This window comes from Python bivittatus, unplaced genomic scaffold (genome assembly GCF_059951505.1).
Source record: "Python bivittatus isolate LINGU-HERP-01145 unplaced genomic scaffold, Pbiv_v1 ctg000330_np1212, whole genome shotgun sequence".
In the NCBI taxonomy this organism is placed as follows: domain Eukaryota; kingdom Metazoa; phylum Chordata; class Lepidosauria; order Squamata; family Pythonidae; genus Python; species Python bivittatus.
The window spans coordinates 47,898,051-47,912,707 of record NW_028277058.1 but is presented as its reverse complement, the minus strand read 5'-3'; the positions used below and the strand labels follow the sequence as shown (position 1 = coordinate 47,912,707).

General features: G+C 37.8%; 1 protein-coding gene across 4 annotated transcripts in view; it reads right to left on the bottom strand.

Annotated features, from left to right (window-relative positions):
* Nucleotides 1-14,657, bottom strand: part of DENND5B (DENN domain containing 5B) — a 116,370-nt gene that overhangs the window by 34,419 nt on the left and 67,294 nt on the right. For all 4 annotated transcript variants that reach the window (XM_088141189.1, XM_088141191.1, XM_088141190.1 and 1 more), the window contains 5 exons: nucleotides 12,665-12,852; nucleotides 5,065-5,601; nucleotides 3,824-4,055; nucleotides 1,836-1,986; nucleotides 504-597 (listed from right to left, as the gene is read on the bottom strand). In XM_088141189.1, coding sequence (XP_087997315.1) covers nucleotides 504-597; nucleotides 1,836-1,986; nucleotides 3,824-4,055; nucleotides 5,065-5,601; nucleotides 12,665-12,852 — 1,202 coding nt within the window. The remainder of the gene's footprint in view (nucleotides 1-503; nucleotides 598-1,835; nucleotides 1,987-3,823; nucleotides 4,056-5,064; nucleotides 5,602-12,664; nucleotides 12,853-14,657) is intronic.

Sequence of the window (14,657 nt, the reverse complement as noted above, 5' to 3'; positions counted from 1 at the left end):
CAATCCAAACATTCCAGATTTTGTTAATTAGTTTAGCATAATTATTTTTTTTCTTTCAATATCATTTTTTTTCAATTACAAAGTTATGCATGTATTTTGTATTTTGCACTGGTTAAGAACCAGTTTGGTGTAGTGGTGAAGGCATCAGGCTAGAAATGGAAGACCATGCCCACCTTAGGCACAAAGTCAGCTAGGTGACCTTGAGCCAGTCACTCTCTCTCAGCCCTAGGAAGGAGTCAATGGCAAACTACTTCTGAAAAACCTTACCAAGAAAATTGCAGGGACTTGTCCAGGCACTCTCCAGGAATCAAAAATTGACTTGAAGGTGCACACATACACACACACACACACACACGCACACATAGGAAAAAACTGGTTATGAATCAGCCCTTCGTTGCATGTTACTAAATGATTCAAGAAGAATTTGGAAAATATTTATATAGCTACAAATGATCAAGTTTTGTAGAAACCTATGATTTTATCAACTCAACTTCAGCACTTACCTCCCTTAACTCATTGTCCAGGCCAATGTGTTCTGAATGTTGTCGAATACGATCTTTCCTCCGCTGGGCAGTAGCACTGCGACTCACCCACCGACTACAGTTATTTAATAGAAAGGGAACAGTGAGAAAAAACTGTAACAAATGTCAGACATGCTCATTTCGTAGAAAACACATGCTTTTGTTCATAAGCCTCACACCTCAGAAAGGGAAATGCACACAAGGGCACATTATGAGCCAGACAGAAAGTGAAGGAAATAACTGAGAAAATACTGGCCGATGGAATCATAACATTCAAAGAATCTCAAAAGTTGCCTAGACTGATCCTATCCAGAAAACGTGGTTGTTTTTTCACTCACAGAGGCATTTCCATTCACAGGAGTGCTTAAACACTTTTTTTTTTCCTTTAAAGAATTAGATGAAAAATATAAATCACAATGGTGTGTTATCAGATCTCATATACACCTTCCCAATTGCTCTGCCAACCTGCATTATATGCAGTATGTTCTTTTGTAAGTCATTACAAAGAATTACAGGATAATTAGCTGAGATTAGCGTATTAGCGAGCTTATCTAATCACTTCGATTCTACAGCAATCATTTCTGATTACTCCAAGCTAACTAGCAGCTAGAAATCAATTGAGAAAAAAACCTAAATGGAGATGTGAGCTCCTGCTTAATTAGAATTGATTTTTTTTTAAATCAGAATGAGGAAAATAAGAATAAGAATGGAAATATTAAACATTTAATATTGGACTGAACTTGGGAAATCTATCTGCTAACATTCAGTGTTCCACTAGTAAGGTTTAAATGTAAGGTCCAGTGTACAAAGATAAGCGCAGTTGTAATATAAGCTTTCTAGACCAATGTTTCTCAGCCTTCACAACTTTAAGATGTCTGGACTTCAACTCCCAGAATTCCCCAGCCAGCCATGGTGGCTAGGGGATTCTGGGAGTTGAAGTCCACACATCTTAAAGATGCCAAGATTGAGAAACACTGCTCTATACCGATCTACATAAGGGCAGTACGTAAGATATGCTACTTATTATGATCTATATAAGGGCAGAGGCTGCCCTCATTGACATTTCTAGATATTCATTGGGGAACCAAACAGAAAGTACATTAGAGTGTCTTCCTCAAACTGACAGTTCCAGATATATTGGAATTGTAATTATAGTTGGATGGGAATTTTGGGAGTCCAACATCTGAAAAGCACCAGGCGTAATAGTTTGGGGGAAGGAACAGACTACCTATGTTTCCCAGTAAATAAAGGAAATAGTATATATCACTACACTGCTATACATAAACTACGATGATTATATGTTTCAAACCCTACTTGTTATTGATAGGTCCTGCTGCCAACACATCTGACTGAAGTTTGGGGAAGAAACCTTGCTCATATTTGCCTTGACCTATCTTCATATCAAGCAAATGTGGATGAATTGCAGTGTGATCCATCTTTATCAGCCGTTGTTCAATGGCCTGAGCTGAAAGCAATAGACAAACAGTTGTATGAAAAGTTTAGTGTTTCTTTTAAACAGAGAAATCCTACGTGTGTACATATCATGTTTACCTCTGGATCCTGCCCACCTGGAGTATTATTTTATCATTTCATTCAGGAGAGGCAAAAATAATAGCCATTAATGGATGAACTTATTCCAGGTTTTGGGAAGGCTTGATGGCGAAAAAGAAAGTACAGGGAATGTTTTCATTCCTGACAAATCATTGGGGTTGTAGGCAAAAATAAACAAGTCAGGCAAAAGACTGTTGGACAGTCAAGAATTTCAAGTCAGGGGAACCAAAGGAAATAGAATTGTAGGTCACCTCCAACAGAGTTCCTTTCAATAAATTTAGGAAGCTGCACAACAGAGAGAAATTCAACATCTTTCTTCAATAGCATACTTACAATAAGAAAAGCCCCAGCCAATTAGACCTATCCATTGATATCACTTCAAGTACAGTCACCCCCTTAGATTAAGACAATGTGTAAAGGGAAATAATTTCAGAGCCAATTGTTTAAATACAGCTCCTTCCAAGCTGGGGCCCTTGAAATCCATCAGATTTCAAATCTCTTTCACAATCTCCAACCAATATGTCCATTGTCCTTGGCCATCAATTATTGATGAATTATTTATTTAGAGTAATTGTATGCCACTTGAAGTCTCCCATAACCCATTGGTTTAATCAAATTACATAATCAAACTACTCTGATTATGTGAATCAGGGATAGGCAACATGGTGATTGCACCCCTAAATGTATACAGTCCTCCAAAATTTATTTAAAATAGAATTTTTGAAATTTTGAAATCTTGCATGAAATTTTATTGAGCTCATATAAGATCTCGAACTGTGATTTCCAAAGTTTGTGAGATTTCAGCTACATCATGCATTTTGAGATCCTTGTCAGGGATTCCTAGCTCATTGCACAATGGTCCTGAGCTGTTGAAAAGATGTCAGACTCCCACATAAATCGTAATTTTGCCACAGCTTATCAGTAATTAATTGTTATAATGTGTTTTCTGACTGCATATCTTTGAAAGCTTCCAACTGGCATAAAATACAGTACGCCAAAGTTTCTCAACCTCAGAAATGTGAAGAAGCCTAGGAAATTTGGGAGTTGAAGTCTATACCTCTTCACGTTGCTGAGGCTGAGAAACATTGCAGCATTCCATTGATTAACCATTATTGCTAGCAGAGTCAGGAATCACTGCTGGTTAGTCTCTGGGAGAAATTAATTTAATCCCTTAGAGCCCCTAACCAGGTTGCTTTTTCCCATCCCTGGAATAAAAAGACATCATTTGAACTTGAATGATTTGAGATATTCAGTTCACTCCTTGACCTCCCCAACCTCTGCCCAAAATGGGTCCCAAATTTGGCACTGGCACACTAACCGCACACTTCTGCAGCCCTAGGAGACCAACCAATTAAAAGAGCAGCCCCAGGAGAAAGCTGAGGTTTCTTCTGCTCTATTTTTAGATCATTTAGTTTTAAATCTGTGGCAGGAAGTACCTAGCTTGTACTGATAATAGATACCCCACTAGAAAACTTTACAGAAGAATGGAACAGAACAGTCAAAATACTTTAAAATAATAAACAAGGCCCAACTCAGATATCCCCGCCTTCTTAGATTCACTTGGAGACTTAAATATACCTTTACAGAGATGGCATCTTTCTGGACATCAACCCAGAGAAGGTTACTATTCCCAAATAACTAGTGAAAATCCTAATATCCTAACTCAAGCAATATAACTTCCAAATAGCAATAAGGCTATTTTTCTCCCTCTTTATTAAAAAAGCAATTTAACGTAGAAAATCTACCAATACCTGCTTCTTTTAATGTGCTGCACTTCTGGTATGTCGATGTTCTTAGTGTGGGAATCCTGACATTATAGAGTCTCATTTTTTCAATTCGGGAGTCAAACACTCGGAGAAATGGATCTTTTTCTTCCCATTGGGACATAATTTTATTGTCGATGAATGTTGCAAACATTTGGGTTTCAATGAAGTGGGAGAGGAAAGGAAGGTAAGGCTCCGGTTGATCTGAAAGAAATGAAGCCTAGAGCGAGAGAGAGGAGTCAAAATGAAACAAAGGCAGTTACATCATTTGTTCTCATCTCATTATTTGCTGATATGCAAGGTCCAATAACAAAAGATAACTGCAATAGGGAAAAATCAATAGAGGCTGGATTTCATGGTGCAGGCAACAGCTGACAACCTACCAGTCAGTATCAGCTTTAACTCTTCACAGCAGCAACCAGCTGGAATGGGGAACACACGACAGTTCAGAGAAGAAGATGGTGCACAAAAGATATCTCCCCATATTGTTTCCCATGTAAATTATGTTCACATCAGTCACCATATAATTATTTGGTGGGCTACAAGGAGCATGACTGTAATGGGGGAAGCATGTTCCACTCAATTCACCCAAAAGCCAATTGGGTGGGAGCGTGTGAATTTGTTCTATTGTCACTCTGATTGCAAACATGAACAGGACACAGGTGGAGCTGGACAGCTCTCTTAGGGGCTAAATATCCAGGGCTAAATCCTTCAACAAAGGAGAGCCTTAACTGGATCACAGGAAAACTGCATAAAAACGTTTTCTGAAAGAGAAAGAATTAAACCTCTTTGCAAATCCTACTAGCCTTTCCACCCATGAACAAGAATACATTTTTTTTAAAAAAAGGTAAGCAGGAACAACAGCCTAATATTTCATAACATTTCAAAAGGGAGAAAAATTGATACCAACTTTGGTTTAGACAAATTTGATTGAAATTTCTTCTCTACTGTTGTTCCTCTCGCCCTTTTTGCAATCAAAATAACTGCACATGAAATTAGCTTCCACCAAGTCATGCTAGTTGGATGATCTGATCCACGTATCTTCTACAACTGATAGTATGTCTCTAAACAAAAAACTTAAAGCAAAGGTCTTTGTCAACCTTACTTAGAAATCTTTTTAATTAGAGGAAGATTGAATGTAGCATTATATGAGCTAACAGTGAGCTTTGGGCATCCTAAAGACAAGGCATCTAAATTAGTTTAGAAGAAAAAACTTTGGTTTCTTTTACTTTGTCAAAATTTTGCATCTGTTCCCTGTTGGTCAGCCAGGATTCCCTGTCTTGTGCCGCTTGAATGACAAAAGCTTCATAATCGGAAAACATCTGTGTGAAGCGGTTGGCAAAGACCTCCCGGAGCTGCACATTCAGCTTGTAGTCCTTCAGCTCCTGTTCATCACAGTGGAGTTTAACATCTCTTTCTTTTTCTGCCAGAGAAGCAGTAATAGCCATTTTGTCTACTGCCACTCCTGTCCTCTTTGCCAAAGCATGCAGGCGAGCAATTGTCTCATTGCCTTTGAGGAACTCATACATGTTGATGGTGTTGCTGGGCACATTTCCGTTCTTTTTGTCATTGGCCAAGTCATTAAGGACAAGGTTTTTTAACTTGGTTGCGCTCTCGCTACAATGATGGCGACCCTCAAGGGGAATCCCAAAGTGAAGGAGAACTTCTGAGATTTCTTGGATGAAATCCAGCTTATTGGGAAACTGAGGAAGCTCTTCTGGTAACTCAATGAAGTGATTATCAATATCCACAAAACAGAGGTTGGCCTGGAAAAAAAAAAAAACCAATAAACCAGCTTTGCAACAGAGGAGTTTTACTTCTTATATATTTACGCAGAGAATTGAATGTGTAGATACAAGGATGTAGGATAAAATCCCCTTCTTGTTCAAATTAGCAAATAGTACTGGTAAACTCAAAATTCAACCTACATTTACCTTGCAGGAATATTGCAAAAACACAAAGAACAAACAAAAGGAACACCTTTCAGTGTTTGTATGGTAATTACTGACATTACTGTATGGCTCTGAAGATACCAGTTATCCAGTATTATAAATAATCTTAGCTTATTCAAGGATTAGTAGTATTATGCTCCTTATGCTTGGAGCAGCTAAATAAACCTGGATACCACCATGACTTATTTAGGATGTACAATTAATCAGGATCTCTGGCTTGTTCCTCTCTAAACAAGCTGGAATCAGAAGTCAAGAACAAACTGAAGTTCTTAGTTGACATGTGACACTGTTACTGGCCAAGCAATGCTCATTTCTGGATAAACCAGAAGGAAATATTCTCACTTACTGCCATATATGAGTGCAGCCTGTGGGTGATCAAACTACCATCATTTGCAAATCTCAATTTGCTCATGTATCTTAATCACCCACACTAAGATGCATTATAGAAGAACTGCTCACATTTTGATGCCTATAGCAGTTTTATCTTGTATGTTCATGCAACTAGAATAAGACCCATGTCTACTATTGGGTTTTTTTTAATTTATTTTTGTTCTCATGACTGTGGTTTTTTTTACAGAGATTGCAGGTTTTATTCTTTTTGAATTACGTACTTGCCAATTTGGGATACAAATCAAAAGGGCATTAGATCAATTAAAAAAAAAAAGCACTCTAACCCTGTAAAGAGGTAAAGCAGAAAGAAGTTACATCATAATTAAATTACAAAAAAATAAAATAAAAATAGCAAATATACCTGGAACATAATAGACAAAGGAAAATGTTTATTAGAAAATCCTTGGAGGACATGTCAAATTAAATATTTTCAAACTCTTTCAAATTGATTGGAACCAATGCCGGGCTATTCAAATTTGGCCCAAATATCCTTTTGCCATGTTTGTAAGTATAAAGGAAATCATTTGCTTCTTGTTAGTAAAATCAAAATTTTCCTGCCTAAGCTGTTGCTTGACAATAAGGCGAACTGTCACTATATTTGAATGGATTCTCTGAAGTATAAACCTCTGTTTGGGACTGAAGAATAAAATGTATTAAGGGCTTTGATAGCAATCAGTGAAAGCCCAGATGCAGAGGGATACCATGGAAAAGACTAACTCTTCCTTTTAGGCTGAACTTGTATCTGGAACCCACTGGTCAAGATTTGCCTGTGTTAAGTGAACTGACTGTTGAAGCAAATTTATTTTCCCAAAAAGCTGAGTCCCTATATTTACATCTGAAACTGGGGACCCCAGGGGATGGGGGAATTAGTGAGGTGGCTCCCTTATTTTTTAACATCCTTTTATTCTTTGTTTTATTTTGACTTCTATATTTTTAATGTATTTATTGACTTTTTTAGCTTTGTTGTACCTTACCCAGAGTTGCTTGTGGTGAGATGGGCAGCTATATAAATTGGTGTAATAAATAAATAAACAAATAAACATACCTGAAGAAGTGTAACATGAAACCTACAGATTTACAAAGGCGATGGCAACTCATTCTTGTTCGCCTTTGAATGGACGTTTCATTGCTATGTTGAAGAACTCCACATTTGAGAACATGCTTTTAAGAGGAGGAGAAAGGATTATAACCTGAATTAAAGGCCAACATTTGAGGATGCTCAAATGTTGGAAAATATTTTTAAAACACATCATGAAGCAATGAAGGATTCCGAATCCAGCATTCCAAGGTTATTTTTGATGGGCTATATGTAGAATTCAGTTCTCTAGGATTCCCATACTTATTTTGGATGGGGAAAGGCAATCTGTTTGCAAGAGCAACAGTAAAATTGTCTGCAGTATTGTAATTCTTTCTCCTCTTTCAGTTTAAATAGACTACCATCTATCAAGAGTTCATTTCAAAGGCTTGTTAAACCCTACTTAATATTCTAAAAATGCGAAATGAGATTTGAACCCAGAAAATCTGAAGAGATCATCTCTTCTAAAAGCACCCCATGACAACATGATGGCTGAGTAGCACCCTGAAGAATGTCCGATGACCAGCTGTTAGAATTTTATCCAGAATGCACAAGTGGTTTTATATTTAGCCCCTGAAGCTAGCATCTGGTCCTCAGCAAGAAAAAGAAGGTAGAACTGCTGTTCCCTGGCACTCCTAGACTAAAGGCTGAAATGCTGTTTCAAAAGGCCCACTATTGAATTTAATCTCCAGTTTCTTCCCCTTATTTGTGGAGCCAGTTGTGTTTTCCCTAGCCTGATGCCTCTCAAATATATTCATCTGAGAAGATGCAGTCTCAGTGGGTGTAAAAACAGCTTCGACAAAAATTAATAACTGCAAGGATTTGCAAATTAAAGTCCAAATAATTTCCTAAGACAGAAGCTGTAATCCTTAACTACCACTACCCAGAGCAAGTAGTACAACCAAACATTTATTTAACTGGATTTACTACGGTCCTCTATTTACAAACAGATGCAGTTGTTTCTAAAATCTAATTTGGCTGATGGTGCAGTTAAACAAACCACAGAAGTACATTCCATGATTTGTTTATTGTGATTCACAAGTTAGGAACCCTGGACTGTCTCTTCCAGAAAAATCAGAAATTGAAGGTCAAGAAGAAATCATAGCTTCTGATACAGAAGGAGGAGAATAAACCAGAATCTGCACATGTTGGTTAAAAAAAGCCACAACTAATCAAAAGCAAGTATCTCTAACCTCTTCATCTTGGCAGCTAGTAAAAAAGGAGGGGATAATATACTGTAAACTGCTAAATTCGTGCAGATTTCACTAAAACCTTTATCTGAATATACGGCAAATCCTTCTGTCATATCCCCAAAACCCTCAATAAGGACCAGGTTTATTGTAGCATAAAATATTTATTAGAGTTGTGCAATGTGTTGGGTTTTATCTATAATTCATCTGTAAATACAGCACCTTTCTCCAACACCTTTCAATGATTTCACAGGTTGTAGAAGGAGGAAGATTCAGCAAATTCTAGATATTACTGTTTTTTAAAGTTTGCATTAAACTTTAAAAATATGAAAAAATATTAAATATGAAAAAGAGAAAAGACACACACAAAATTACACAAAGGAAACAACAACATACTATGCTACATATAGAAATCATTCAACCTAGTTTTTAAATACATCATTAAATCTTGACCATATGATATCATATTGATCAGATTTTTCATTATATTGATACACAATCAGTCATCAACACAAAGTAAATATATATTGACAATCAAAGATTGATTGAACTATAGGCTTCTCTATTTCATCAGAGCCCTATACACTAATATGTCTCTTAAGGTCAGGTGCAATGTGCAAGGGTTTCTCTCGAAGCTGGGTAAAACTCAAAAGGGGGTAAAACAGGGATGCATTTTGGCCCCCCTGCTTTTCAACTTTTACATCAGTGGTATGGTGAGATATCTAGACAATCCAAATTTCCATCCCCCTAAACTAGTGGATTGCAGTATTGCCCTGCTGCCTTATGCAGATGACGCTGTAGCTCTTTCCACAACACCAACAGGCCTTAAAAGAGCTCTGAGAACTCTGGTCCAATACTGCAACAATGATCACCTGGAAATAAACTATCAGAAAACCAAGATTATGGCATTTGCCAAAAGGCTGAAGTTCCATCCATGGAGCATAAATGGCCACAGAATAGAGCAAGTGACTTGCTTTAAGTATTTAGGAGTAGTCATGCATGCCGCCAGCTCGAGGAAAGCCCACTGTGAATGTGCTGCTGCTACTGGACAAAGATCTGCCAATGCCTTCCTAACATGTTTCTGTTCTAAGGGAGGATATTATGTTCCAACCACATTTAAGCTCTTTCAGGCTAAGCCACTAGCCCAGCTTCTTTATGGGACTTTGGTTGCCCCCCCAGCTTCTTGTTTCACCTCCTTGGAGGGGGTACAATCTAAATTCATCAGAGCAGCTCTCCAGATACCTCCTTGCGTCTCCCACACATATTTACGATTGGAGATAGGTGTGATAAAAGTTGAGTCAAGAGTGTGTCTAGTTTCTATAAACCATCGGTTAAAGCTTAACTTTTATCCTCAAGGCCTGACACCATTAATTCTTCAGGAGAATTTTCAGTCCACTTGGGTCAAGGCTGTTGAATCTAAACTTTTACATCTAGGCTACTCTCCCTTCTTGGTTCTTAAGATGGAATATGATCAGGTGAAACAAACCCTGAAGGAAAGGATAAAGGATACGGAACAGCAAAGAGATCTAGGGAGGGCCCTAGCCTTCCTGTCACCAGTACACAACAGATATATTATCATTGCTGCCGGCTACCATACACAGCTAGAAACACCCAGCCATCAGAAAGCGTTCTCTTTTGCCCGATGTCACTGCAGTATTGGATGGTAAATATATAAAAAAAGTACCATTAGCTAAAGGGCTTTGCCCCTGATTCCGGAGGAAACTACAGAACGTGTTCTTCTTCGTTGCTCCTTTTATCGAAACGTTAGAACCAGATTCGTCCTACCTCTGATTAGTAGATATCCTGGTTACTCTGATGCAGCCTATGGGCAGATGCTGCTCAGAGGTGAACTGCCTTTTGTTACAGCGCATGTGGATAGATTTTGTGCAGCAGCACAGAAGATCCACCAGATCCTGATGGGCCAATTTTCCGCTAGCCAAACGCATTTTATGTAACTGTAATTCATTTAAATTTTAGATATTATCATTTTTAAAATAATTTTAGATGTTGTTATACTTTCTATGATTTTAATGTTTACTTTATAATTTAAAATATAGACTGCATCCCAGACCTCACTCATAGATGCTAGTTAGGTTGTTTTATGAACGTATTTTAACTTCGTCTTAAATTCTATTTCATTTATTATCTATTAAGATAGATTTATATATATTTACAGTGCACTCTGCTTGTACTGGTCTATAATCATAATGAATTGAATTGATTGATTGAACAGTCATCTTTTTGGCAGCACCCCACGCTCAATAATCCTTTAATTGTTAATTCAGTGATTGGTTCCAAGTTTTTGATGCATAATTCAAAAATACATTCACATCTTTTTCCTGTACTGACCTTTGCAACACCATATTAACACATTTACAGATATGAAATCAAAGCAGGCCAACTGGAGGATAAGGCCAAACTATATCAACAAGTGTCCTCTCATTCATTTTTCATTTTCAACATAAGGAAGTAAAACCCAACTCATTTTAAACACCCTTTGAGTTTTCCAATAAACATGAAAAAAAACCTTTTTATAGTCTCATATTAAGATCATAAGAAACAAACTTAATGTTTTAAGACCATTAAGGATTGATCCGTTTTACAGTTTGACTTTTTAATGGATTAATTTTAATTATTATTTATTATTAAATAATAATTAAAATTATTTAATAATTAATTAAAATTATTTAAATGTTTTTTAATTGTTCATGGGTTTTTGGTTTTAATTGTGAGCTGTCCAGAGTCACCCTTTGGGGGAGATGCGCGGCATACAAATTTAATAAATAAGTAAATAAATTGTTAATATGCAACTCTTTTTTCCAGAGTTCTTGGAAGTAACTAATCTCCAACTTAAGGATATTCTTTATAAATAGTGATACTGTTTATAAGTATACTGTAGACTGAGAATCATCTAAAGCATGTTCCAATATTGATTGTAATTTGGGATTTTTAGACCCCGCTAATGTATCTGATTGTCAAATCAGATACTTTAATTGTGTATTGAATCAACTGCAGTTTCAGGCTGTCCAAATTCCTCTTGCAATAATTTAAATGATCTAAAGCTTCATTATCAATAAGCTGATCTAATATATTAATACTTATTGTTGTCCATGAGTTAGGAAAAAATGGGTGGCGTGGGGTGGTACCTTCTATTTTCAAATTGTAACCCAGGATATAAATTGATCATATGAATAAAGGTCAAAATTATACTTCTATCCCAAGATCTTTTGCCATGCAGCTTTTAATGCAGGAAATATAATATAGCTATTACTAAATACAGAACCAATCCCTTGCTGTGATGTCAAAGGATCACATCCAAATTTCTGATTGTGCCTGTAATGGTTTCTTAACTTGACCACTTCTATTCTGTAGAGAAACTGAAGTCAAAATACATATCCAAGGATTTAGGTGTTATTATTTGCTAACTAAGCCTGCTGCCCCTAATAATTTATACTGTGGTTCAGATGAAAACATTAATGACGTTTTATAAAACAAGAACTTTATTCCAATCCCCTTGCCTAGAGAGAATTTCTAATGTGGAACCCATGGGCTTGCTATAAGAATTGAAGCTGGTGAACTGGGAATTTCTGATTTTCATGCCAGAGAATCATTTTATAAGCAGACAGATGGCAGAAACCTTCAAGGCTGGGAAAACAGGAACAAAACAGGCCCAGGATTTAAACCTAAAGATTAACATATATACAGTAGAAGACAAGACCATGGGGTACTGTTAAGACCCCTTTGTACATATGGCCTCTTACTTCCCAGCAATAATTTTTCTTATACTAACCTTCCTGTGTGTCTGCCTGGGAATGTGAAGTGGGGAGAGATTTTAATCATGGTGCCTGGCTCTACATTTTGACACTTGTCTGTTTTGCATTCACAAGGTGGTGAAGACACCAGGCTAAAATCCAGGAGACTGTGAGTTCTAGTCCCACCTTAGGCATGAAAGCCAGCTGGGTGACTTTGGGCTAGCCACTCTCTCTCAGCCCAACTCACCTCACAGGACTGTTGTGGTGGGGAAAATAGGAGGAGGAAGGAATATTAGGTATGTTCGCTGCTTTGAGTTATTTATAAAAATAAGAAAGGCAGGATAGAAAAAAAAAATAACTTCCATCTTGCATCAAAGTAAACAATCAGAAAACACAACAAGTCTTAATCCAGGGAACCAAACCCTTGGCACTGTAAATAGTGCTGTTAATCAAACGCAAGCAATCTTTACCTCTTGAGGAAGTTCCAGTTTAGACCGATCTGTTCCCTCTTTGGACTGGAGACCCATCAAGTAAGGTACAGGAGCATCAAGGAAATGTAAGAGTGAGGCTGGAAGGATGGGGACATACACATGTTGCCACTGGAACGGGAACAGCAGGGTTGTGATCCCTTCTGCAACCGTCATCAGACGCTGATAGTCTAAACAAAGAAACCCAAAACAGAATTGCTGCTAAAATCCCATTACTTTCAAAAAACCATGAATATTTCAATGCCCAGCAGATGGCAACTGCAAAGCAATTTTTAAATCCACAGGACACACATTGTAATAGCCATTTATTAACTTGATTTAATGTGTAGGGAGTTAACTCCCTGTTTAAAATGGATTAAATTATTAACTCTAGAACTGCCATTCAAAGCAAGCTATGAAATGTTTAGACGCATCTAGCATGTAAATTCATTTTAAGACAGAACGAGAATTCACTACAGAGGTTAACCCCTGGAACTTATTTGAAGCACATTTCCATACAAGTACTTTCTTCACAATTATTTTGCCAGCATTTTATTTCAACGAATTCTGTTAGTTTATAGACGGAAAATGGCAAATTGAAGTTCAAATAAGTAGCCAGAGACTCATGGTATTAATGGTATAACTCTCTGAAGCTTAAATAGTTATAGCTGTAGTATCTTTTTTTGACTAATGAGCACACAAGTCTCACAGTTTAAGCTCATGTCCAACCCATATATAAAATACAGATGTGTTAAGCAAGACTAACAACAAGAAGTTAGGCACCAGGCTTTTAGCCTGACAGTCCATGTGTCTGGTTCAAAATAAAATAGTGGAATATTTAACAAAAACATTCCAAACGGGCGCTTGAGAAAGAGATACAGTGGTACCTCTACTTACGAACTTAATCCGTTCCATGACTCTGATCGCAAGTTGAGTTGGTCGCAAGTTGAAGTAAATTTTCCCCTAAGGTTCAATGTAATTACCGTTAATCCATTCCGGCGTCCGCGGACCACGCATTGGGGCGGAAAAACGGCCGCTGACCACGCGGCAGGGCGGAAAAAATGGCCGCGGACCACGTGGAACGGTCGGAAAAACGGCCGCGGACCACGTGGAAGGGTCGGAAAAACGGCCACGGACCACGTGGAACGGGCGGAAAAATGGCCGCGGACCACGTGGAATGGGAGGAAAATGGCCGCGGACCACGTGGAACGGGCGGAAAAATGGCCGCGGACCATGTGGAATGGGTGGGAAATGGCCACGGACCACGTGGAACGGGCGGAAAATGGCTCGTAAGTCAAGGCAAGTTCGTAAGTAGAGGTAAATTTTTGGGGCCGGAGCTGATCGTATCTCGAAAATTTCGTAAGTAGGGGCATTCGTAAGTAGAGGTACCACTGTAATTTAAAGATTACTTCAGCAACTGATTTTGCAGGGAATGCCTCTAAAGTATGACCTTAGAAAATACAGATCAGTTCAATTTGAAATGCATGTAAATATTACACATCACCAGCTATATGGCTTCCCATTATCTCTCTGCTGGGGGAGCATTAATGAGAAAAAACAACAACAACCACTTCTCAAATATATTATCCATGTTTATGCCTTATCTACATCAGAGTACGTAACCAAGCTTCCAGCACGGAAACAGAGTTTGATGAGCATTCAGGCAGGAATTGAAATTTGCAATGGCAGGGAAAGGGGACCCTGGCAATCCCCATCTTTCTTCAATTCTGACCTAATTAATCCTTCCCAAAAACAGTAAAAGCCAGAAGAAAATAAACTTTTATATTAAAAAAAATTAAAAAGCTACTTGATTATCTCAGCCATTTCAGACACATAACCATTAATAATGTAACCAAGGTTTTTAAAGTCCTCTTTGACAATACACAGGAGAGTCATTCTTTCTTTCTTGCTCACTCTCTGAGCTAGCATAGAAATGCATGTCTCCCATGGTCCTCCATTAAAGATAATGGATTTGCACTCCAGCTTCAATTGGCCT